The following is a 26,592-nucleotide window of genomic DNA, read 5'->3' as shown; positions in this document are numbered from 1 at the left end:
ACACACACACACACACACACACACACACACACACACTCTCTCTCTGTTGTCTATCTAACACACACACACACTGCACTCTCACAACTTTATTTCTTTCTCTTTGTTTCTCTGTTTGTCTCTCTTTCTCTCTCTTTTTCTCTCTCTGTATCAAATGTGCGCACATATTGATTACAATATGACGTTGCTTGCACAGACCTACACACTCGAACGCATACAAACACAGACATGCACATTCTCCATCTGTGTCTGTCTGTCTGTCTGTGTGCATGTGTGTTGGTTGGGCCGTTGTAAAACACCACAGCCACAGCCTGGCCTGCCTGTAGCCACAGCCTTCTCTTCTTGACTTGTGATGAATTAGCTTAGCCACAATGCTGAGAGCAGCCATATGCCTCTTTTCCATTGCCGTTTTTTCGGGTAGGCCTACTACAGTTCGATAAAACCCAACTCGGCCCGGGCGCCACTTTTTTGCTTTTCAATTTGGCATGACACGGCTCAATCGAAGACCAAATAAAAGTGGCAGTCGAGTCGCGTTTGTCGAGCTGTAGGGCAGGCCTACCAGAAAGCCAGCGGCAGTGGAAAAGAGGCATTACTGAGGTAATGATGATCGTGCTGATGTGATGTGATGTGGTAGCCTGGGCCAGAGTTTCTCAACCTTTTTTTAGGCGAGGCACCATTTTCAACCTTAAGGCACCCGAAACTAATAAGCCGTAACATGATATTGCATTAGATACCACAGAATCTTAGAAAAGTAACACATTTGGAGACGTTCAAAGTTGCAGCTTTATCTCAGACAGGCTATGTGTTGGCCATACTGGGCTGACCTAAATACACTTTACTGTGCGTAAATGGTAGATGAAAGATTCAACTGACTAAGCATGAATTTATTGATTTAGACAAATATGTATTATATTACATCATTTATTTATTTATTTAGGTCAATTTCACATACCGTCAGCCACGTTTCCGCGGCACCCCGGTTAAGAACCAATGGCCTAGGCTGCTACTGAAGCTGCCCTGTGTTCCTTCCTACTGATTAAATACATTTCTGGTCCCATGACCCTCACAGCTCATTTCAGCTCTGCTAACGTCATGTCATGTCATGTTGTAGTGGCCCTGCTCTTCCTTCCATATGGCCCTGAGCTCAGCTGACTTCATGGCTGTGAACGCTGTATGGTGATGAGTTAGATCATGTCCCTGCAGTGCCTTCCTTACCGCGCGAATAGACCAGGCACGATGCGATTCAAGCGACAGAGTGCAGCAGCAAGCGATACGAGCGATTGAGGAGACTAGAGTATGTCCGTACAGGCCGTACATTCAAGCATTCAAGCATTCAAGCATTCCCATTGGCTGTGGTCACTGACCTCTATACAGTCATTGGCTGTCGCGGCTTGTCGCCGAACCGCGTCATAGAAAGTTGAAAGGATTTCAACTTCAAACTGTCGCGCTCGTCGCGCAAATCGCTCTAGTCTCCAGAATCGCTTTTGACGCGCGACTCAATACAAACTCAATTACTTCCGTCGCTCGCCTCGCTCTTGTCGCGGTAGGTGTATTTCTGCGGTTATGGTTCTGCCTTGCCTTGTACACAGTAATGGCCCCGAGTGGATGTAGAGCAGATATACTCTATTGCTCCAGAGGGAAACTAAGGTGTGTGCTGCTGTGCACATGTCAAACATTACACTCATTTACACTCAGCAGTGTACCAAACATACATTCAGCTAGTTGTCTGTAATGGTGTTGTATAGTGGTGTACCCATAACCATGTGTGGGGCTGTGCCAAATAGAAGTGTAAATCCCACCCTCCATGATGATGCGATTCAATATCGATTTTTTTGAAGCAGCGATTCGATTATTTTCAATATTGAGGGCCGGATAAAACAGCCTCAAGGGCTGCAAACGGCCCTCGAGACACAGGTTTCCCTCCCTTGTATAGGACCAGGCAACCGCAGCCTGTGACGGTGACGTCAGTGACCAATGAGAGGGAAGTGGAAGTGGAAATGGAGTGGCCGAGCTGTTTTGTTGACATGCTCACACATGGTCGAGGCTCCTGAAACACTAGCCTCAGCTCCTTCTCTGTACCATGTAGTTCTGTCACACACACACACACACACACACACACACACACACACACACACACACACACATACACACACACACACAGCCAGCCCGTTACGTCACCCTGACTGAGCACTGGATACCCAGCCGGTATGCCATGGGCTGTATTTTGCACTGAGGCCCAAGTTCTCTCGGGGTACGTCTGAATTCTTTTACTGGCCTGACGTAGGTGGCAAGGCTGATGTCAGATATCAGTTGGTGCAGGAGGAGGAGGAGGAGTAGGAGGTGTGTGTGTGCTTGCACGCGTGCGTGTGTGTGTGTGTGTTGAGGAGGTGTGTGTGTGTGTATGTGTGTGTGTGTATGTGTGTGTGTGTGCGTGTGTGTGTGTGTGTGTGTGTTAGGGGTGGTACGATTCACAAAATTCACGGTTCGGTTCATATCGCGGTGTCAAGGTCACGGTTTTCAGTTCTCTACGGTTCTTTTTTTTTAGTTTAATAAATGGTGCACAGGCTAATAGAATCAGACTTATCACTAAATATCCTACATATGGTTTGTATAGGCTTATAATGTGAACATGGTGTGATTTTAATTGTGTCATCCTCTGATTTGGTCTTATACGCTAATGTTTTAATCAGAGAGACTGGATAAGATACTCCTAGAATCTCTGTTTTACATATTTTTCTGGGCAGTACATGAATTGCGGTTTGCGATGGATTGCACGGTTCGGTTCGGTATGTGTGTGAATTGTATGGTTTCGGTTTTCGGTGCAGTTTGTGCCATCCCTAGTGTGTGTGTGTGTGTGTGTGTTGAGTAGGTGTGTGTGTGTGTTGAGGAGGTGTGTGTGGAGGGAAGGTAGTGGGTTGTGTGTGTTGAGGAGCAGGGGTCAGTAGCAGGTGTGTGTGTGTGTGTGTATAGTAGGGGTGGTACGGTTCACAAAAGTCACGATTCGGTCCATATCACGGTTTCAAGGTCACAGTTTTCGGTTTTGTACGGTTCTGTTTTTTTTTTTTTTTTTTTTTTTTAACAAATAAAATTCATTATGCATTGGAAATGTATAATATAAAAATTAGAATGAAAATGTAAGCTTATCATGGGCATGTTGAATTTGACTTCATTTAACCTGTAACAAGGTGAAGTTACTGAAAGAGGAAAGATATCAATGTTTTTAACATGCTTCCATTTATTTCACAAAAAGGGAAAACTAAGTCCTAACTTTTAAGTTGACAAATATTCAAATATTACATACTATAACACATTTGACGTGTAAAAATAAAACAGCTACACTCCTGTAGGCAATGGGACCATTAGGTCAGTGCAGTATGACTATTTTGGTTAATGACACACTGAGAACGAATTGGACTTTTATTTTGATACCGCTTTCTGCGAGATTTGCGCTTAGGATGAGTCAGTTGCTTCCTATCATGAAACTGCCGGCCGTGAGAAGCATAGAAGTAAAATCAGAAGTCAAATTCAATTTGAAGTGAACAAGTGATGGGGTTAAGTTATGTTAAAATGTGAGAGTTAAGGTAACAAATAATGTAAAAAGATCGTTTTTTTTAGAAGTGTATGCACAAGAATGTTTCAAAAACTCCTGTGAAGCTGAGCCTGTTAAACAGTCAAATTTTATTTTGGTTATAGTGTTAAACATCAATGTTAACTCGGCAACAGCACAAAGTCCCCTTCATTCCATCAGAGTTTAACTGGCTACATATATTTAGGCCTAACAGTTGATTCCAGTTAAGGACAGCGCAGTGAATCTGATGGATATGTTCAATTATCTCGCATTTTGCCGTCCGGAATCCCCATTCAATGCCACGTGGATATAGCCTACACTAGGCTACTGTAACGTAAGTCATAGTCTACTTTCTTCTGCTAATGTGTCATTTTTTGTAAATTCATGTTCATTTAATTTAAATTGGTCAGAATAAAGGCTGGGGGCAGTCACTTGCGCTAACGTGGAGAGAGAGGGGGGAGAGAGGGACGCTGCTGACCGACCTGCACTTGCGCAGGCTGCTGTAGCCTAGTCAGCTGGTGGTGCATTCTGTTACATTATGCATTTCAGTTGGCTGATAGAAATCAGTCTTTCAACACCCAATATCCCACGTAGTCTTTGTGTTGTATGCTTGTAAAAGTAGTAGGATTTTAATTGCGTCGTTCGCCGGTGGTCACTCTCCTTCTTTTTTTTTGGAAACCGTGCGTACCGTGCGGTTGCGCACTACCCCCTTCCGTGGCATGCAGACCGTACGGTTTCGGTTTGCGACGTAAACCGTACCATGCCTAGTGTATAGGGGCAGAGGGTGGTCAAAGCATGCCATCTGGGAAAGCTCAAGTTCAAGTCAAGTTTATTGTCAATTTCTTTACATGCACTGGTCATACAAAGAATTTGAAATTGCGTTTCTTGCTCTCCCATGCAGACATAGACTAATCTAGGTAAGGACATAGACAGTATAGACATAGACAGTACTCATACATGGACATAGACAGTATGGACGTAGACATTGCTCATACAGACATTTAAAGTGCAAGACTGGACAACAGAAGACTTATAGAGAACATACATTAAGAGGAGGTATTTTGTTGTGCTTTTTCTAAAAGTCCTTTATAGCGTTCTGACATAGTAATAGTAGCATTTGAAGAAATAAATAATTAAAAAAGGTTTTTATTAAATACACCAGCAGCAGTGTGTGTGTGTGTGTGTGTGTGTTTGTATGTGTTTTGTGTGCGTGTGTGTGTGTGTGTGTGTGTGTGTGTGTGTGTGTGTGTGTGTGTGTGGCTGTGTGTGTGGTGTGTGTGTGTGAGTGTGTGTGCTGTGTGTGTGTGTTTTGTGTGTGTGTGTGTGTGTGTGTGTGTGTGTTTAGTGCAGGTAGAAAGTGCGGTGTGCGTCTGTGTGTGTGTACCTGTGTATGTGTGTGTGTGTGTGTGTGTGTGTATGTGTGTGAGTATGAGTTGTGTGTCAGTGTGTGTATGTTTGGGTTTAGTGCAGAAAGTGCAGTGTGCTTGTGTGTGTGTGTGTGTGTGTGTGTGTGTGTGTGTGTGTGTGTGTGCATGTGTATGTTTTGAGTTAGTGCAGGTTGAAAGTTCAGTCACAGATGTAGTAGTGCAGGTGGAATGTTCAGTCGCAGATATGGTGGTGGGGATGAGGGGGGGGAGCGTTGTCAGTGGCCTGGCTGGCTAGAGGCTGACAGTGAAGGGAGAGTGGGTTGAGTGTTCAGTATCTTGATTGCTTGATGCATCGTGCTGCTTGCAAGCCTGGTGGTACGGGAACGGAGGCGCCTGTACCTCTTTCCACAGGGCAGGAGGCTGAACAGTTTGTGTGCAGGGTGGCTTGTGTCTTTGATGATCATCAGTGCTTTTCGGGTGAGGCGTGCGGTGTAAATGTCCTGCAGGGAGGGGAGTGGTACTCCAATGATCTTCTTCGCTGTGTTCACAACACGCTGGAGTGTCTTCCTGTTTTTCTCCGTGCAGCTTCCTCCCCACACTGTGATGCAGCTGGACACGACGCTCTCTATGGTTCCTCTGTAGAATGTTGTCATGATGGAGGGTGTAGCACTTGCCTTCTTTAGTTTGCGCAAGAAGTAGAGACGCTGATGGGCCTTCTTCGCCAGTGATGAAATGTTGGTGGTCCAAGAGAGGTCGTCGCTGATGTGCACTCCAAGGAACTTGGTGCTGCTCACTCTCTCCACAGCATCACCGTCGATGGTCAGTGGTGGCAGTTGTTTTTGGACCCTCTGAAAGTTGACCCTCTGAAAGCTGGCAAAGCCCTCCAGTTATCCAGTCTCTCTGCCTCTAGTGCTGTCAGTGCTGCCTGCCACTGTGATGAATGGCCCATCACGCATCTGTTGGAAACACTTCAGGCATCAGCTGTTGCTGCCCGGCCTGGCCCGCCGCGCTGGAAACCCCCACCTCTCAACTTTAGGGTTGAGATATTATAATGAATATGAATATGAACATGAACATCAATGTATTGACAGTTTAATTCAGTTTAATTTGAATTAAGTTTAATTCTGTTTCTTTCATTGCTTCCATCCGGAAGAGTTTTGCAACTTTTGCAACTGGAGTTTGGTGATGGGTATTCAGTGGCAGGACTCAGGAGCTTATTTCTGTTTCTATTGCTGCAGCCTAGCCCTAGTCCATCACAACAGGGGTGCGTTTCTTGAAAGTGTAGTTGGGTAGTTGCCAATGGGAAATTGCATTGGAAACAACAAAGTAGCTAATGTAGTTAGCAACTATGGTTTGAGAAACGCACCCCAGGCTTGCATTTTCAGAAGAGACAGCAAGCAACACATAAGGCTACATAGAGTATTTCCTGCTGGTTCATATAACGTGCATATACAATATGGAAAGGGGTTTACAGAAAATGGTACTGTAAATCTGAAAAGCTTCGTCGGTGTACACCATAAATCATCATATGAGCACAAGCCATATGGCCACAGCATATACAGTATCAGTGTACAACATAGAAAAAGTTTCACGGAGAAAGGAGTTCTAAAAATATCGGGAAAGCGTTGTCAGTGTAGTACACGTCATGATATGGGCCTAGGTCGGCCACGGCATTAGCAGAGCAGCCCAGGCTGCTGTGGGTAGGCCTAGTAGTGATTGGTAGTGCCAGCCAGGCTAAGCCAGGTCAGTATGTAATACTCTCTCTGAAGTGAAGGCAGTGTGTTTGTTTGAACTGAGGCCACAGGAATGCTTGTGTTGCCGTTTCCTTAACGGCAATACTGCAGTAGTAGGAAGTGTGATCACTGCACACACCACACCAGGGGTGAACAGTTCGACTTCCGATAGTATTTAGCGGTGAAAATAATTAGCCAAAGGTGCTAGAGTACTGTGACGCCAGTTGGGTTTATGCGGCTCGCAGTTCAGGGCCCGAAGGAGCAGCGACTAACTCTACTGGCTAACTTCACATGTACACCCACCAGAAATGATCAAAGCGGCCAAGTAGTCGAGGCTGTTGAAGTTTCGTCTTGAATTTCTGTATTCACTGAACAAGTGTTATTGACATGATTGACTTAAGCTAATCCCAGCACGGCTCTGGCTTGTCATCAAGGGACATTCGAAAACATAAACATTCAAATTGTTTTTTGCCAAGCCGCGTCATAGCTCATTACATAATATTAATTGACTTTATTTTTTACTTTTACTTTTTTACGTTTCTTGTCAAAATTGCTTTGGTTGCCGAGTTTGACGGCCTTCCGTAGAAGAATTAGGACTTCCGTTGCTGTGGTCACTTTGAAAAACGATGTGTGTGACTGACGGGCAGCTGTGTGTTTGTGTGTGTGTTTGGGTGGATAAAGCCGTTTTGGGTCATTTAGTTGCTCCAAGCGCAACACACACAGACACACACACCCAGAGAGAGAGGGAGAGACTGGCCACCACACACACGCATAGTCTGGCCACCACACACACACACACCTAGTCTGGCCAGACACACAAACATACACACACAGACTTGCTGTCCCCTCACAGCGGCAGCCTGACAGTCCAGCGTTGATGATCTGGCACCAGTTGCCTGGGTGATGTCATGAGAGAGAGCGAGCGGGAGAGCGAGCGCTGGGTGTGTTTTCATAGAGAGAGGAGGAGGAAGAACAAAAAAAGAGGAGATGTGAGATTAATGATTGTCAGTCACCTAGTGAAAAGTGAAAGTGCAGGAATAGAGGCAGAGGAAGGGAGAGGCAGACGAACTAGAGGAGATTAGAGAGTTGTAAGGGCACAGGAGCAACAGGAGCTGGCGAGAGAGGGAGACGGAGAGGGGAAGGGAGAGTAGAGGACGGAGAGGAGGGAGGGCAGCAAATTAGACAGGGAGAGAGGGAGGAGTGTAGGCAAAAGAGAGGGAGGAGAGTAGCTGAGAGAGAGTGGGAGGAGAGAAAACGATAGCGAGGGGAAGAGAATGAACGAGAGAGTGAGAGAACAGTGAGCAAGAGACCGGGCGAGAGGGGAGTAGAATGAACAAAAGAGAGGGAGGAGAGTAAAGGAGAGAGGGAGGGAGGGAGGAAGGAGGTTAAGAGAGAGAGGAAGAGAGCGAGGGAGGGGCAGGACAGGCTCATGTCCAGCAGCTCTTACAAGGAGTTGCATCATGTACTAGTGTACTTCCCCTGGCTGGGGCACAGCACAGCACAAAACAGCACTGCACACCACTCAGGACGGGCAGTGGCACAGGAGAGGAGAGGAGAGGAGAGGAGAGGAGAGGAGAGGAGAGGAGAGGAGAGGAGAGGAGAGGAGAGGAGGCTCTCTTCTACTCTCGCTCTGTCAGAGTGTGGGCAGACAGTGCCCTTTCTCTCTCTCCCTCTCATACTAAAGCTCTATCACAATTCTCAATTCTCACCACCTCTCTCTTCCGTTGTCCCCCTCTCTCCCCCTCTCTCTCTCCCTCCACCCTGCCATCCTTCTGTCCCTTCACTGTGTGTCTGCCAGTTGACTCTCACGAGAGGCCTTTGTGTTTGCGCTAAAAGGTCAGAGACTGAGTGGAACAGCTGTCCTCAGCTGTACAGCCTCAGCCCCAGTCTAGCCTCTGCCTAGTTACACTGTACTGCATGTAAAACTCGGCCTTCACAAAGCTGTAGACCTACTGCTCAGCAAGGAACAACTGTCAGATTCAGTTTCAGAAACTGAAAACTGAACTTAAATGATAAACTAATTTTTTATTGCAAATGAAATATCGATACTGATGTCTCCGTATCGATACGTGTATCGCGAAGAGGCCCATGACGATATATACTGATATTTTGAACTCACCCCCAGCCTTCTTGTCCCACAGTGTTGCTGTGGCCAGGGCCGGATTAATGCACAGGCTAGATATGGCTGCAGCCTAGGGGCCCCATCAGCCAGGGGGCCCCTGACTTGCCAAAAGTGAAAAACATGCAGATTTGTGACAAGATGCAATATTGAAAAAGTCATCTGTCGTATTGAATACAGTTGGTAGACATATTATCCTTAATTCCTTGCTCATCATTATGACACTGTCTATGTACAGTACATTGTTATAAAATTTGACCTCCAGGGGGCCCCACAGAAACTTGTAGCCTAGGGGCCCCAGGCCCTCTTAATCTGTACCTGGCTGTGGCCTGTGGAGCATGGTTCCAGTGTTGCCAGATTGGGCTGTTTCCCGCCCAATTGGGCTGCTTAGGATGGCTGTGTGTGGGTAAAAATGGCATTTTGCAGAAAAACCCGCCCAATTTTTGCAATAGAAATAGAATTGGGCGGGATTTTGTGCTTCTAGGCGGGTTTTTAGCATTTTTGGGGCTGGAAATCATCAGCCTCATCTGGCAACACTGCATGGTGCCAGCTGGTGCTGGCTGCACCTCGTTCTCTGCATCACAGCAGTGCTCTGACTTGCTTGGCATGGTAGCAGCACTGCCCTCAACCAATGACCCGCACCGCACCACACAGTGGTGTCTGCCTCAGCAGATGGCAGACTACTAGCCTACCTTTTGGGAAGCTGGTGGTCTGCAGATGTTGGATGCACCATGGAGCTATGGAAACCCAGCAGTCAGTCTCTCTCTCTGTCTCTCTCGGTCTCTACCCATCTATCCCTGCCTCTCTTTGTCTCTCTCCGTCTCTCTCGGTTTCTCTCTGTCTGTCTCTGTCTTTGTCTCTCTCTCTCGCACGCACGCACGCACGCACGCACGTGTGGATTCAGAATAACTACCACACAGGCACTGTGTAAACAACAGGCACCACAGTATCAGCATGTCACAGAGACACTGACCGCAGGCCTGTTTGCTTTTGACACCTCTCTGCTCTGCGTGCTTCAGCACAGTGCTGCCAATGCTGTCACTTCTGCAGGTCTGCAGCTGCCAGTCAGAGGTCTGCACTGGAGTCTGGCCTAGACCCACCCTTGTTTACACAGGGCTGTACAATACTTGGTGCAAAGTACAACAATACAGCAATGGCCTACAACTTAGCCTGATTATCATCGACTTTTAAATCTCTTTGAGACTTGGTCTGACCAAGAGCCATTACAATTACATTTTTCCAAACGGCATGGTTGACCTGCCTCCCTTGGTTTGCTGCTGGTTGTTTGCTTCCTTAAAAAGTGGGAGGAGTTCCCAATTTTTCTGGAAATCAGAGACTATATTTGTATTGCTCCTGGTCTGACTAGAAGCAACACTGAAGGTATTGTGTCACTAGGAGGGCACGGCTTGACTACTACAACTAGCCTTTTACCTCTGGCCCTGTCTACAAGCAGCCTGTGCTGAGCTGTAGGTGCCTCTTTAGACCGGCCATGTGTGCGACTGTGCATTTGTGTGTGTGAGGGCATGTATGTGTGCAATATATTTGCCTGTTTGTTTGTGTGTGCTGTTGGGAGTTAAGTCTGTGTCTGGGAATGGGATGGGAAGGGGGGGGGGGGGGGTAGCCTACTGGGCAGGCCTCAGTTACGGGCCGATTATCCTGAGTTATGTCAGAAATGTTGGCTATGCACGTCACACGCTGCTTAAAGGAGATCGACTGTGATGGAGAAGAGGAGATAGCATGGCAGCCAGGCATTGTGACTACGATGTGTTTGATGTCTTAGGGGTGCAATGTTGGTCTAAGCTAATATTTTGAATGTTTTGTAGTTTTGTTATGTATATACATTGTGTGAGCGTGTGTGAGCGTGTGTGCGTGAGCGTACACATGCTCATGCTATGTGCGTTGTGGGGGCTCTGTAGTGTGTTGGAGTTGTGTAGAATGTGTTAAGCAGGCTGTAGAAGTGAACAGGGAATTCAGTATGTTGTGTAACTGTCATGCGGAGTTGGAGAAGAATCATCAGTGTGTTACGGTTGCCTTGGAGTGACCATGAATCCATCCGGTGTGATGTGGAGGCTACGGATGAGTGGAAAGTCTTTGCATTGAAGGGACACTGTGTGAGATTTTTAGTTGTTTATTTCCAGAGTTCATGCTGCCCATTCACTACTGTTACCTTTTTCATGAATACTTACCATCACCATCAAATTCTAAGTATTCAGTTTGACTGGAAAAATTGCACTTTTCATACATGAAAAGGGGGATCTTCTCCATGGTCCACCATTTTGAATTTCCAAAAATAGGTATTTCTACCTGTATTGTGTCTGTACTTTGACTGTACTTGGGTCATACTAGAAAAAATAAGTTTATTACTTCATAAACTTTCACGAAAAGTTCAAATTTGGCAATAGGCAACCCAGTTTCAATGAGCAGCATAGTTGCAGTACCTTTTTTGACAATTTCCTGCACAGTGTTCCTGAATGTGGAGTGATCGTGAATCCATCCGGTGTGTTGCGGAGGCTACGGATGAGTGGAAAGTCTGCATTAAGGCAGCTGAGCTGTGTAGTAGTAAATGGTAAATGGACTGCATTTATATAGTGTAGTAGTGCTTTACTACATGCAGCCTTTGTCCATTCAGCCACCGCCCATCAAACTAACCGCAGAAATACACCTACCGCGACAAGAGCGAGGCGAGCGACGGAAGTAATTGACTTTGTATTGAGTCGCGCGACAAAAGCGATTCTGGAGACTAGAGCGATTTGCGCGACGAGCGCGACAGTTTGAAGTTGAAATCCTTTCAACTTTCTGTGACGCTGTTCGGCGACAAGCCGCGACAGCCAATGACTGTATAGAGGTCAGTGACCGCAGCCAATGGGAATGCTTGAATGCTTTGCCTTCTGCCTGCACGGACATACTCTAGTCTCCTCAATCGCTCGTATCGCTTGCTGCTGCACTGAATCGTATCGCGCCTGGTCTATTCGCGCGGTAAGGCAGCGTTTATACAAACCCGGGTATTTTGATAAACAAATATTTTTCTCTTCCATGCTTACCAAAATGTTTTCGTTCACACCACATTCAAGTCTCCGTTTTTCTCTGTTCGTATACAAACTATAACCGGAGGTTTTAAAAAATCTTTGAAGATTCGTTGTTCAAGGAAAAACCTCCGTTTGTGTCTAAACGAAAGGCCCAAACGAAGGGAGAGATCTTCGTTTATCAAAATTTCTGTGAGTGTAAATGGCCCCTATCTCTCCTTCAGGTGGCAGGGTATTCCCTCAAATCTCCCAACCACAGGCAGACGACACAGCAGGTCCACATCGCAATCAGGGCTCTAAATTAACACCAACCAACTGACCTAATGCTAGTGAAATTTCAATTTGGCTGGTGAAAAGACCAACTTACTAGCCACTTTGACCCATTAGTATGTGTGTGTTGGCTAGTAATCTTAACATCTACTAGCCATTTTTGGCTGGTGGTGAAACAAATTTGAGGCCCTGATTGCAATCATCCTGCTGCTTCTGTGTGTTTGAGAGAGTGTGTGTCTGGCTGCCTGTGTGTGTGTGTGTGTGTGTGTGTGTGTGTGTGTGTGTGCGCGTGTGCGTGTGTGTGTGCGTGTGCGTGTGCGTGTGCGTGTGCGTGTGTGTGTGCGCCTGTATGTGTGTGCGCCTGTATGTGTGCCAATGTGTGTTTGTTGACTGACTCCCAGTGGCTTAGTCTCCTGTTGTTAACCCCCTTTGGGGAGAAGTCTAGAGTGGAGTTTACTGTGCTGTGCTGCTCTGCTCTGGCAGCATGTGACTGTGAGGTTAAGCCAGATGAGGATCATATGCTGCTCTGAAGCCCATAAAAATAGTCTAATGGTCCTAATAATAATAATACACACTGTTCTCACTCGCTCAGTGCCTCTGGTGTAGGACAAACACAATTTGAAATGGTAGCCCAATGGTTTTCTGTCCTGCTCTTCTTTCCTATCCTGCTGTTTATTGATGTAGGCATTAGCTGTGAAACAAATTAAGTTACATAACATAGTCCATGATGTCTTATACAGTAATCAAAAAGTGTGTGTGTGTTACATTTTGTTTGAGGAGGCAGCGTAAGAGGGTGAAAACCTGCGTGTTTGTCTTCTGTTTTTGTCTGACTGTGTGTGTGTGTGCGTGTGTGTGTGCGCGTGTGCGTGTGCGCGTGTGCGTGTGCGTGTGTGCGTGTGCGTGTGCGTGTGCGTGTGCGCGTGCGCGTGCGCGTGCGTGTGCGTGTGTGTGTGTGTGTGTGTGTGTGTGTGTGTGTGTGTGTGTGTGTGTGTGTGTGTGTGTGTGTGTGTGTGTGTGTGTTGCACCCATAAACTGCATTCCTCGGGTTCCTGAGGAAGCACTTCCTCCTTCCCTCCCACCTCCTCTGCTCTGTGCTCCACAAGAAGCCCAGTTCTGCTCTGCTCTGCTCTGCGCTGACGTGGACAGGAAACGCTGATCCCAAAACAGCAGCTCAGCTCAGCCCGATCCTCTTCACAACGCCCGCCCGCCCTCCAAGCGATGTGATGTGATGTGATATTCACCCGTCTCGTACTGACTCAAACACTGATCCCAGCCCCAGACCTCACAGCTGTTTGATATTCACTCATACTGACTCCACAGTGCTGACTGAGATTTCAGATCTGATGTCCTCCCCCTCACAGCTGTCTGATATTCACCCGTACTGTACATACTGATACAAAATACTTGGTTTTCCAGATACATGGCTGTCACCGCTACCCTTCCCACAGAACTGGTCTCAGACCATTGAACGATGACTCTCGCGACCACTTTCATGGTCCGTTATCAGAGAACCCCCAAATAAATGTAACTTTTGTCATAGCAGTCCGCTACGAGGGTTGTGGGAAACACTTCTTACACGAAAAATCGCTTTACATACCGTATTCAGATTTGTATGAACTGCTGGCATTCTGTGATCAAAAACATTCTCCAAGCAAGCTTATTTGAACACATTTTTTTCATGACTGTGTAGATTTTGAGACAGGCATGCCACGGGCACAGCGCAAACTACGTCACCCTACATTGTACCCCTTTAACTCTAGCTCTGATCCCAGACCTGTGTGCTGCCTAGATGCGTGAGAGAGCACAGACATTGGGCAAGACCCAACAGTGTTAGTGCCTCTGCTGGGCATAATGACTGGGTTTGGTAGAGTAGAGTAGGGTAGGGCAGGGCAGGGCCAGGGATAGTGAAGGCTAGTCTGCTGTGGCAAATATGCTATAGCACACAGAGAATGCCTATGACACAGCCAGAGGATTGCAGCCCCAGGGCCAGCCACAGCTGAGGGTGGTCACACAGCACAGCACAACATGAGAAGTACAAATGCAGCTGAGGGTGGTTTCCGCTGCTTGGGCCTCTTAAAGGCGCAGTAAGTATGCAGTGTTTCCCCTCAGTAAGTATGCAGTGTTTCCCTCTCAGTAAGTATGCAGTGTTTCCCCTCAGTAAGTATGCAGTGTTTCCCTCTCAGTAAGTATGCAGTGTTTCTCTCTATAGCAGCACTGCTAATGAAGGGCTTTCCATATTCCCTGGTTGCACTACCACTGCTCAAGTAATGAACACCGTCTGAAAGGAACAAAATGCTGTGTAACGTCCGGTGTCAATGTTCAGATGTTCAAACCAACCAGTGGTTGAGGAGAAAAAACACTGCTACTACTAAACTAATGAAAGCCCTCTGAACAGAACAAACTAGCGTAAACAGCCTCCCACCACCGCTAACGACCACCTTCACCAGTGGAGTTTAGCTTCAAACATGCCATAGTTCCCATTTAACTGACAAATGTTGCGGCATCTGGAAGCATAGCAAAGAAGAGTATGTTGTCAAAGGCAGAACATGTGACTGAGTTGCGAGACTGAAACACACTTTAAATATCCTTTTCACTCATACCAAAAACATATGCTGCCTAACTGTGAAGGAAATGGTCAGTTGTGAAAGCCATCAAGTCGTTTATGGAAAAACACTGCCCACCCATGATCTTCACAGCAGAGTTGGTAACTTTCTTATGAATCGAAGGGGCTCAGTTGTAGCCACACAATGTCCTATAGACGTGTCTGCTGCTGTATTTCTCGCGCCTTGTAGATGGCTCCCTTATATCACTTTTCGACCAGGGCCAGCCCGGTGCTGGTGCCGTGCTGGTGCCGGGCTCAGCACCGGTTCCACGTTTTTCGACCAATTATGACTGGTGCCGGTGCCCAAAAAAACCGGCACCGTCGGCTCCGCGAAGTTGCTGGGTCAGAGTTGAGCACCGCAAACGTCACTATGGCTGTTGTCACAGCAACCACGCCGCGTTGGGGAACGTCACTTATGTTTTTAGCTTTAGCAACATACCTCTAGCTAATACTTGTAACCAGCCGTAAAATGTCAAGTTTGGGTGAGAAAAGTAATGTATCGTGGTCCATTGAGGAAATGAACGCGTTAATTGGCATATGGGCATCTACCGAAATTCAGGAGAAGTTAGAGGGGGCTGTTAGAAAAGCGAAAATTTACGAGGAAATTAGGGTAGAATTGGCTGGGGTGGGCTTCCACAGAACGGTGGACCAAATTACAAATAAATTGAAAAAAATAAAAAAGGAATACCGGGACTACAATGCAGATATGGCCAGAAGTGGTGCAGGGAGGAGTAAAATAAAAAGTGGCATAAATGTAACACTTTTGGAGAATGTGTTGGGTCGCAGACCAGCCAACCGCCTGGATGGAGCCCTGAACTCCAGGGTAGTAGCCGCAAACGAGCGCACTGCCACAGAGATATTGGAGGGGATGTGCAATCAGTACGTCGAACATGGTACGTGTACATCTTTGTGTTTGTGTAAGATACTTGTTCAGTTTTATGTATTCGTATTTAAGACGTAGTTTTACGTCATTGCACCTGATTCAAAGTTATTGGTCGTGTAGCAACTAACAACAAATGGTGTGACCACTTGTTAGGTCCTATTGCTTAACGCAGTTGTACGTCTTCTTGCTTCAGTTTCGATGGAAGCAGGACTTAAAATAAACAATTTCCCCACCAATTATTGTGGCTAGTGGCTTTACCGAGACATTGAACTAATTTAAAAAGGTGAATTGTAATTGTGATATCCTACCGTGGCTTCGTGGCATTCACTCTCTTCAACACAAGTTACAACTATTGTAGGTGGCATGCCCCCACCCTGTTGTACAGTAGGCCTATTTTACCAATATTAGAAGAAAGTTAGCTCCCTCTAGAGTCATTTCACTATTAATCTTTATACTTAGCGTTATGTCTATCACAGCAATAGTTGTGTAAGCTGTGCAGAGGTGTCAAAAGTAAAAGTTTAAAAAAAAGAAACACAGTTTCCTTCCAACACTTGTAAGTGACTTATCTGGGTAACCTGTAGACCTGTGTAGCATACTTATCTTACAATCAGTTAACCCTGCACTGGTTGGATCAAGTTTGTGGTGGGTCCTTGTTAGGTTTTCAGTGTTTTTCAGTAACAACACAGTCCATCTGTCTCATTAGGTAGAATGGAATAAATGGTGTAACAGCTATGTAATGCTATGTGCTAGTGTTGTAATTATAGCTCATTGTAAATCCCTACATATTTCAGCTGCTGCTGTAGTGTGACTTGTGATGGTTCCCCCCTCTGTGATGTTGGGTCTGAATGAGTTCGGCATTCTCTCTCTCTGTCTCTGTCTCTGTCTCTGTCTCTGTCTCTCACGCACACACGCTATACACACATGCCACACACACACGCCGTTCAGACAACACACGTGCACACGCCACTCGGAAATGGCTCAGACACACGTACAGTACACTACTCGCACACACCCGCATTCCAGTGCTAGCTGGCAGTTAGCGCTTAGCCACGGTCGAGTAGCTGGGTGTCTAAACAGGGCTTTCAGGGTTGGTGCCAGTTAACAGGAGAGATGGAGGAGGAGGTGGGGGTGCATGGAGAAATGGAGGGGGGTAGAGAGGGGGAGAGGGCAAAGGGAGGAAGAGAGGAGTGGGGGCTGGAGATGGAGGAGAGGAGAGAGGGAGAGAGTGAAAGGAGAAGAGATGGGGATGAAGAAGAGATGAGTGGGGGATGAGGAGAGGGTGAAAAGAGAATAGATGAAGAGGCTAAAAGGCCGAAAGGCTGAGATGAGAGTGGTAATACAGCCGGCATGTAGGAAAGAGGTCAGCAGCAGCAGGGTTTGTGGGGCAAAGGGACTGATGTGAAGAGATGTGAAGGGCAGGTCTATAGAGGCCGGCCAGCACTGCCACTGTCTAGCCCTCCCCCCCTCAGCTGCTCTACTGTATAGCTGACTCTTCTTTAGAGTACACACAGACACACACACACACACACACACACACACACACACACACACGGTCTAGCCCATCCCATCCCCCCCCACACCTTCAGCTGCTATACTATATAGGTGGCCAAGGCAGCACAGACTCTTCTTCAGAGAACTTCCACAGCACACGTGTGCACACGCACACATGTGCGCACACACATGCACACACACACACGCACACATACTCACACGCACACACACACACGCACATGCACACACGTCTTATGCAACAGCTCTGGAATGTTGTAGTGGTCTAGCGTCTAGTGGAGAAGGCGAGGGGGGGCCTCTTAATCGGAGCAGCTGCCTAAACCCTGAGCGTAAATATTGCTGCCATACTCTAGCTGTGGTGTGGAGAAGCCAGAGTCTGATCCTAAAGCCTTGCTGAGGGACTCTGGGTCTCTATACAGTATATTGGCCCATACTGGAGCGCTGTTGTGGAGACGCGACAGTCTGGACCTGTTATAGCAAGAGCGACACGAGCGATAAAAGCAAGAGTAAGAGTTAAAATCAGAATGCAAGCACTCTGCAATGTTCCAATTGGCTGTGGTAGTTGTCGCAAGAGTAAGAGTTAAAATCAGAATGCAAGCACTCTGCAATGTTCCAATTGGCTGCGGTAGTTGTCGCAAGAGTAAGAGTTTAAGTCAGAATGCAAGCACTCTGCAATGTTCCAATTGGCTGCGGTAGTTGTCGCAAGAGTAAGAGTTTAAGTCAGAATGCAAGCACTCTGCAATGTTCCAATTGGCTGCGGTAGTTGTCGAAAGAGTAAGAGTTAAAATCAGAATACAAGCACTCTGCAATGTTCCAATTGGCTGCGGTAGTTGTCGAAAGAGTAAGAGTTTAAGTCAGAATGCAAGCACTCTGCAATGTTCCAATTGGCTGCGATAGTTGTCGAAAGAGTAAGAGTTAAAATCAGAATGCAAGCACTCTGCAATGTTCCAATTGGCTGCGGTAGTTGTCGAAAGAGTAAGAGTTTAAGTCAGAATGCAAGCACTCTGCAATGTTCCAATTGGCTGCGGTAGTTGTCGAAAGAGTAAGAGTTAAAATCAGAATGCAAGCACTCTGCAATGTTCCAATTGGCTGCGGTAGTTGTCGAAAGAGTAAGAGTTAAAATCAGAATGCAAGCACTCTGCAATGTTCCAATTGGCTGCGGTAGTTGTCGAAAGAGTAAGAGTTAAAATCAGAATGCAAGCACTCTGCAATGTTCCAATTGGCTGCGGTAGTTGTCGCAAGAGTAAGAGTTGAAATCAGAATGCAAGCACTCTGCAATGTTCCAATTGGCTGCGGTAGTTGTCGCAAGAGTAAGAGTTAAAGTCAGAATGCAAGCACTCTGCAATGTTCCAATTGGCTGCGGTGGCTGTCGCCAAACCACATCATGGCTCATTAACTTAATTAGCTGAAGTTCAACTTCAAACTGTCGCTTTACTCACTCAAATCGCCTCTTGTCGCCCAAATCGCTTTTGTCTCTTCTGTCACCAGCTCCTCCTTACAAAGTCAATTACTTCTGTCGCCGTAGTCGCTCTTGGTGCGTTTTTGCCATTAGACGATCACTGAGATCAGACGTGATATATTTGTGCCTCTATAAATTGTGCTTTGCAGACGTTGATTGTGCCTATTCTGAAGTATGGACATGGCACTACTGCTGTAGTTTCTATGCTGAGCTATCCACCTCATAATCGACAGCTACAAGGCTGACACCATTACCATTTGGCTAACGGTTGCTAATGCAAAATTACTAGCAGACCAGAACTAGCAGATCAGAAATTCCGTGAAGGCATGGAAAGCGTTGAAATGGCAGGGGAAATAAGGTGGGGATAGGCAGCTTGTGCTCACTTGCCTGCTTGTGACCTTTGATGATGTCACTGACGACTGAAAATTAATTAAATATCGGAAAAAAGCACAATTTTAATGTCATTTACTCATTTGCAATTGGGATGGTGAATGAAAAACCGTTCCTCAAAAGTTGTTGTGGCTAGGCTGACAGCTGGGAAACTTTTATTGTTTTCTCCACCGAGGAGACGGGACGGGAGTCTGCATATTGGAATGCACCCTGTTATCTGTGGGATTGATGCTTTATCTGCTGTGTTTAGATGCATCCGTTAGCCTTTCGGTGTTCAACACTTTCGGTGTTCAACTTCCACCAGTTGGCTCAGCAGTGTTTCCCACAGAAATTTTGGAAACTATGGGGGCAGCCGGGTTTTTTTTTGGGGGGGGGGGGGGGGGGGGGGGGGGCATTTCACTGGAGAAACTATAGGCCAACATTTCAGTCATTTATGTTTGAAGAAATTACATTACAAAATTTTACCCATGACATGTATAGTAGTACATTGTCATTTACCTATATAAAAAAATGCAGTAGCCTACAGTGAATCATTTCTGTTTGCAACACACTTTTCATTTGTCCCTCATGCAGGGGTCTATGCAATGGAAAAAAAAACCAAAAAACGAAATAGGAGCACAGGTAAGAATTTAGGAGCACTGTGAAATTGTTAACACAGAGACAATGAGTAAATTCATCCCAACTGTCCCTTCTCTGAAGGTTTTTAATTGCTCCCAAACCCAAGTTAACTACAACAACTTGACTAGGCTTTTGATCCCTCTGTCTTTCAAGCACTCATGGTTTTCTCTATAGGATGTTTTAACTCCAGGAGGAAAATAAGAAGGAAATCATTTTTCAAATCGTTTTTAAAAAAACGGAAATCGTTTAAAAATTTACATTTTCGGAAACTATGGCGGCCAAATTTAAACTATGGCGGTGCGCCATAGTTTCCTCAATGTATGGGAAACACTGCTCAGTATGGGTGTTCTTGTTGGGGGTTTCCTCTCCTCTTCTCCCTCTTTTTTACACTGCTCTCCATCCCTACATACTTATTTCACATCCTCTTTTTTCACTGCCACTTTTGTTTTTGCTTGGGGCCAAATATATTTTCAGCTTCAGTTTTTTTTTCTCTCCAGTCAGCTGCATTGCATGCCTTTTTGTATTTTTCTCTGAGTTATTTAAGGAAAGAGTTGCCATGGTACTAAAGAGTTCTGAAATGAATATAATTTTTGTTCATCTCTCTCTCACGCTCTCTCGCTCTCTGAAAGAAATAACTGTTGTGTATTGTTGATGACATATGACAGTTTAAGGTGTGATGTGCTGACTCCTAAGCGGTTTGTTTTCCCTTTTCTTACATGTACTGACCTGTTTGATGAAGTTCATTTGTGGACATGAATGTACATTGAAGAATTAAATCTGATGTCTCAAGTTCGAATTGCTTTATTGTAGAGGAGGCCGAAGCCGAAACCGAATAATAATCAATCACTTGGCCGAATACCGAAACCGAAACTTTTCAGTCAAAATTTATCAAAAGTTAGGTTTTTCACTATTTCTTACATTTTGGTTAAATCTACGGTTTACAATAAATGTTTTGACATGTTTTTGAAAGAAAATGAATGTGTATTTGAAGTCTTCAAATGTTAGAGTAGAACTGAAATTATCTTCATTAATGTCCATTTTCATTTCATTTTCTATTCGGCCTCCGATTCGGCCAATCAATTGGCTTTTGGGCGAAAACCGAAAGTGTCTTTTTTTGCGTTTTCGGCCGAATATTTTCTGCGGCCGAATTTTCGTTTCACCTCTACTTTATTGGCATGCAAGTTAAACTTTGCATCAGTGTTGCCAAAGTTTACAAATCTTTCTTTCTTTCTTTCTTTCTTTCTTTCTTTCTTTCTTTCTTTCTTTCTTTCTTTCTTTCTTTCTTTCTTTCTTTCTTTCTTTCTTTCTTTCTTTCTTTGTCTCTGTCACCCTATTTTCTCTCTCTCTCTGTTTCTCTCTCTTTCTCTCTGTGTCTCTCTCTCTCCCCCTCCCTCCCTCCCTCCCTCCTCCAGTGGTGAAGGCCTTCCAGGAGTATCTGGAGCCTGAGGACAGCAGCACTACGCCGGCGTCTCCCCAGAGGAGGGCCCCCGCGGCGGGGGGAGAGGACGAGGGAGTCCTGCTACCGCTACCAGACAACGTCCTCACACACAACCTGGGCATTCCAGTAATGGTAGTCTGCACAAAGGTGAGGATAGGAACGCACGCACGCACGCACACACACATGCACACGCACGCTCACACGCGCACACGCTCACACGCACACACGCTCACACGCTCACACGCACACACGCACACACATACACATACACATACACACACACACACACACACACACACACACACTTATATCTTATATGAGCCTGCAGAATGTGGCCTTGGGCCATAACCCCATTCCATTGTGACACCGTGCGCGCGTGCGTGTCTGTGCGCGCGTGCGTGTCTGTGCGCGCGTGCGTGCGTGTCTGTGCGCGCGCGTGTCTGTGCGTGCGTGTGTGCGTGCGTGCGTCTGTCTGTCTGTGCGCGTGTGTGTGTCCGTGCGCGTGTGCGCGTGTGTGTGCGCGTGTGTGTGTGTGTGTGCGTGCGTGTGCGCGTGTGCGTGTGCGTGTGTGGGTGGTGAAAGGCTGTCTTTATGGAGTCTGAGCAGCCTGAGGGCCTGAAGATGATGATGATGATGATGGTGATGGGTCACAGCACAGCCACTCAGCCCTCATCAGCCAGTCACATGCTGCTCACAACGTACTCACACTGATTACACACACACACACGGACATGGACGCACGGACGCACGCCCGCACTGCTCAAAACATACGCTAATCAGACACACACACACACACACACACACACACACACACACACACACACACACACACACACACACACACACACACACACACACACACACACACACACACACACACACACTATACACACATACATGGACAGACACACTGCTCAAAACATACGCTAATCACACTCACACATGCTAGTCGCAACATATTCACAGTAATGACACTGCCTCTCCATTACACAGACAGACGATCATGCGCACAGACAGGCGTGCATGCATAGGCAACCTAATAATGCTGCCTTATACTATCAGATACATCCATGTAAACACAGACGTTGTCTGGTAACCCTGCTTACCCATCTTGTGTGCGCGTGTTTGTGCGTGCATGTGTGTGTGTGTGTTTGTGTGCGCGCGAGTGTGTGAAAACGGGTGTCCTCGCGCTGAGAGGCAATGGCAGATGGAGAGACGTGTCTCATCAATCTGTCCTACTTTAATGATTCACACAGAACTTGCTCTGTGTGTGTGTGTGTGTGTGTGTGTGTGTGTGTGTGTGTGTGTGTGTGTGTGTGTGTGTGTGTGTGTGTGTGTGTGTGTGTGTGTGTGTGTGTGTGTGTGTGTGTGTGTGTCTGGGTTTGAACACACACACACACACACACACACACACACACACACACACACACACACACACATACACACGTGTGTGTACTACCATATTACCACTCTGAGCTGTGTGTGTGTGTGTGTTGCCACTGGCTTGGGGCCCCCAGCTGGGTGTGTTTATATTTCATGAGGAGTGAGTGTGTGCATATTGCATATTGCATGGCATCGAGACGCCAGGCCACCCGCTCTCCTGGCATCTCCACGGGAGGCAAAGCAGCAGACATTCCTATGGAGACATACACACACACACACACACACACACATTTCTGAGTCACGCTTGCTCATGGAAATAACAGAGAATCCCCCTTTTACATGCATGAAACTTGTAGTGTGTGTGTGTGTAAGCGTTCCGGCTCCTGGCTAGTATTGAGGTGAGGGGTGGCTGTTGACCTGACTACTTATCAATATTAGAGCGTGTGTATGCTCCTAAGTCCTCTCTGGTTGTTTTCCATTCAAATACCCCGTCTATTTTTTACAGTATTTTTTGGGGCTTTCTGGGCTTTATTATTTGGCCTACAGGACAGTGTGAGAGTAGACAGGAAACGATTGGGAGAGAGAGATGGGGCAGGGCTGGGAAATGACTCCGGCCAGATTCAAACCAGGGTCCATGGTCAATGTAAGCCCAAATGTGAGGGGCTTAGCGCCAGATACCCTATCTTTATGTACCAGTGGTGACCTTTACACACATTGACACTATAATATGATCTCTTCCCCCCTTTTTTCCCCATCATTCTATCTCCTTCACTCTCTGACCATCTTTCTACATCCACTCCATTCATCCTCCCTTTTCTCTCGCCGTTCTCTCTCTCTCTCTCTCTCTCTCTCTCTCTCTCTCTCTCTCTCTCTCTCTCTCTCTCTCTCTCCCCCCCTCCCTCTCTCTCTCTCTCTCTCTCTCTCTCTCTCTCTCTCTCTCTCTCTCTCTCTCTCCTTCTCTCAGTGTGATGCTGTCAGTGTACTGGAGAAGGAGCACGACTACAAAGAGGAGCACTTTGACTATATCCAGTCCCACATCAGGCGCTTCTGCTTACGATGTATCCTTCCCTCATGCCACACCACACTTGCACCTCATTGGCAATCAGAATAAATTGTGTTCATGATAATCATTCATTGTAGTTATTGAGCCCGTTTATATGGCCGCAATAATCAGGTTATTGGAATAAACAGGTTATTGGAGTAAACGGTTTATTGCTGTTTATATGCAGTCCGTCGGTTGCCTGTGTTCCACTAAAGTGTGTGACACGAAGCTAGAATTTAAGGCTTGTGATTGGCTACTTATCCTTCTAGAATGTCAATAACCTGATAATAACCCGATTATGCTGATTACATGTCTTCAGTAATCAGTTTAATAGCCAAAAACCTACCTGTGCAAATCGTATTTCTCATAAACCGATAATGGCAATAAACCGATTATGAAAACTGTTTATTCAGTTTGCATGAGTGCTCGAATAAACCAGTAACTCCAAAAACCTGATCATAAACGGTTTATTGATGCGCATATAAACGGGCTCACTGTAATCATTGAAATCATGGTAATCATATTCAGAATGACCTTAAATAATATTAATAATGATGATAATTATGATGATTTTTTTTCCAGTATATATCTTTTTATTACTCAGATAGGACTGAGAGAGAGACAGGAAATGAGTGGTGAGCCCACTTGGCCACGCTGCCACGCCTCCATGATGGTGCTTACCTGTCAAAAAGCCAAAGGTCATGCAGTACATGATGACATCTGCTATAATAGGTATAGTCAGTCTATAATGTATGTTGTTTTATTTAAGGATGAAGGGGAACACTTGATTTCTGGGCCTTAAAATAATGTGTAGTGTTCCTCTAACTAGTTGCTGTGAGCCATTGTTGTGTTGTGTCCTTGACGAGCGCGCGCCGCGTGCCAGACGGAGCGGCCTTGATCTACACTTCGGTGAAGGAGGAGAAGAACCTGGACACCCTCTACAAATACACACTGCACAAACTCTATGACTTCCCCCTCACCACGCCCGCCTTAGTCGTCGAGAAGGACGCCGTGTTCATGTAAGACACACACACACACACACACACACACACACACACACACACATACACCGCACGAGAAGGATGCTCTGTTCATTTCAGGCACGAAGAGACACACACACACACACACACACACACACACACACACACACACACACACACACACACACACACACACACACACACACACACACACACACACACCATATGTCTACATCAGTGGCCGAGAAGAATGCAGTGTTCTTGTAAGACACACACACACACACACACACTATATGATTAGATTTCAGCGTTTATTGAAATGATAAAACTCCACAACGTGCAAAAATCATGAAAAATTTTAACATAAAAATACTCAAGCAGTCCATAGAGGTCAGATTCTCCATAGAAGTAGCGATCGAGGCGAGAGTTGGAGACATGGCTTTAAACAAAGCAGACGTCCAGTAGGCTCCTGGGTAAACTGGGTATCTGGCTCGTACTCTTTGCATTGATCAATGTGTTCCCTTTATTACATTACACTTAGCTGGCACTTTTTATCCAAAACGACTAACAGTTATAGTATTATTAGTACAGGGTATTTGGTTACAGTCCCTGGAGCAGTGTGGGGTTAGGTGCCTTGCTCAAGGGCACCTTAGCCATCAAGTGGACGGGTGGGATTCGAACATGCAACCCTCTGATCTGCAGGCCATCTCCTTAACCACTAGACCACGGTGTTACTTTCTTCCTGCATGGCACTGTGCAATATAATACACCTGCTTTGTCCTTATCTCTGTTTACTGTGTCTGTGTAAGTTAAGAGTGGTATCAGACAATAGGAAATGAAAAGCTGGCGAACAGGTCATTGGTTGGTTAGTTGAGGACCGTGTGAACCAATCAGCATGTCCCCTTAGAAGCACCTGATAAAGCTTGCCGTTTCATTGGTCCTTCAACTGGAATGTGAACCTGTTGGGAGTCCTGTATGATTATGTGTGGTAGTATATTGCTGCAGGCTTGTGGTCGTATTAGTTTCCTAAATCACGGCTTGCAAGCTGTGCATGCCTGCAAACTTAATCCTTCTCTCCCTGCCCAAACCTGTTCCTCACATAAAGAGCCGCTGTAGCCATGGGCTCGCCATGATCGCTAATCAATGTGCTAAATTACGGTGCTGATGGCAAATCCGGTTTATTTTTGGTGTACATTTCATTACATTACACTTAGCGGACACTTGTGTCCAAAGTGTGTCTCAGTTATTATGTGCATGGTGTTTGGGGCCTTGCTCAAGGCCAGTGCAGCCCTGGATGAAGCTATAGGGCAGAGGTGGCACTGGGGAGTGGGGACCCTTTTTCATTTGAGGTGCCGCTTCAAATTCTATTCAGTCCTCCAAGGGCCGTACTATGAACACAAATCAGCATTTCCCCCTACAGTTCAGGCCTATTTTGAAGGCTGACACTTTACCACAGACCCCACCTTCTTTAGATCCCCTGAAAATATAGCTTGTATTGCAATTTGCAAATGTAATTTCTAAAAGTGCCCGAAGTGCACAAGTGCGGCATTTGAGACACAGCCACTTTCTCCCCACTGGTAGGGGTGGGATTCAAGATCCAAGAAAAATGTCCTAACCATAAGACCATGGCTGGCCCACAGACGACTGTTTTAAGGACTTCCAAGGGTGTGGAGTCCAAATTTGTCAAATATTATAATGTGGAATACCTGTGAGTGGGTGGCGTTGCGAGCCAATTGGTGCTGCCAGCTTTAATCCCGCCCCCCTCTGACCATCTTCCTGTCTTGCTGCAGTCCGTCCGGATGGGACAACGAGAAGAAGATTGCCATCTTGCACGAAAACCTTGCCAGCTTAAGACCCGACGACCCGTTTGAGGACGTCATCGGGAAGCCGCCAGTCCGGAAGGTGAGTGTGACCCGAGGAGGAGGGGAGCAGGCAGACGGCTGGAGGTGTGTGTGTGCGTGTGCGTGCGCGTGCGCGTGTGCGCGTGCGCGTGTGCGTGTGCGTGTGCGCGTGCGTGTGCGCGTGCGTGTGCGCGTGTGCGCGTGCGCGTGTGCGTGTGCGTGTGTGTGTGACACCAGTCTTTTATCCATAAAGGTGTATATGAGACCAGGCAGATGTTTAAAGGGAGGTGGAGGAGGACGGGTGCGGGGAGGGGGGAGTTGCAGACAGATATTGGACTTTAGAGGAAAGCTGAGTGTGAGTTTGAAGGTG

The 26,592-nt window shown here is 46.4% G+C and overlaps 1 protein-coding gene across 2 annotated transcripts in view; it reads left to right on the top strand.

The window, feature by feature from the left end:
- The window catches only part of dync1li2 (dynein, cytoplasmic 1, light intermediate chain 2), a 43,906-nt gene that overhangs the window by 5,259 nt on the left and 12,055 nt on the right, over positions 1-26,592 (top strand). For both annotated transcript variants that reach the window (XM_063188312.1, XM_063188313.1), the window contains exons 5-8: positions 20,951-21,123; positions 23,324-23,417; positions 24,285-24,420; positions 26,172-26,283. In XM_063188312.1, the coding sequence (XP_063044382.1) occupies positions 20,951-21,123; positions 23,324-23,417; positions 24,285-24,420; positions 26,172-26,283 (515 nt within the window). The remainder of the gene's footprint in view (positions 1-20,950; positions 21,124-23,323; positions 23,418-24,284; positions 24,421-26,171; positions 26,284-26,592) is intronic.

This window comes from Engraulis encrasicolus, chromosome 22 (genome assembly GCF_034702125.1).
Source record: "Engraulis encrasicolus isolate BLACKSEA-1 chromosome 22, IST_EnEncr_1.0, whole genome shotgun sequence".
Taxonomy (NCBI): domain Eukaryota; kingdom Metazoa; phylum Chordata; class Actinopteri; order Clupeiformes; family Engraulidae; genus Engraulis; species Engraulis encrasicolus.
The sequence above is the reverse complement of the archived record's forward strand: the minus strand, read 5'-3'. Positions and strand labels throughout refer to the sequence as shown.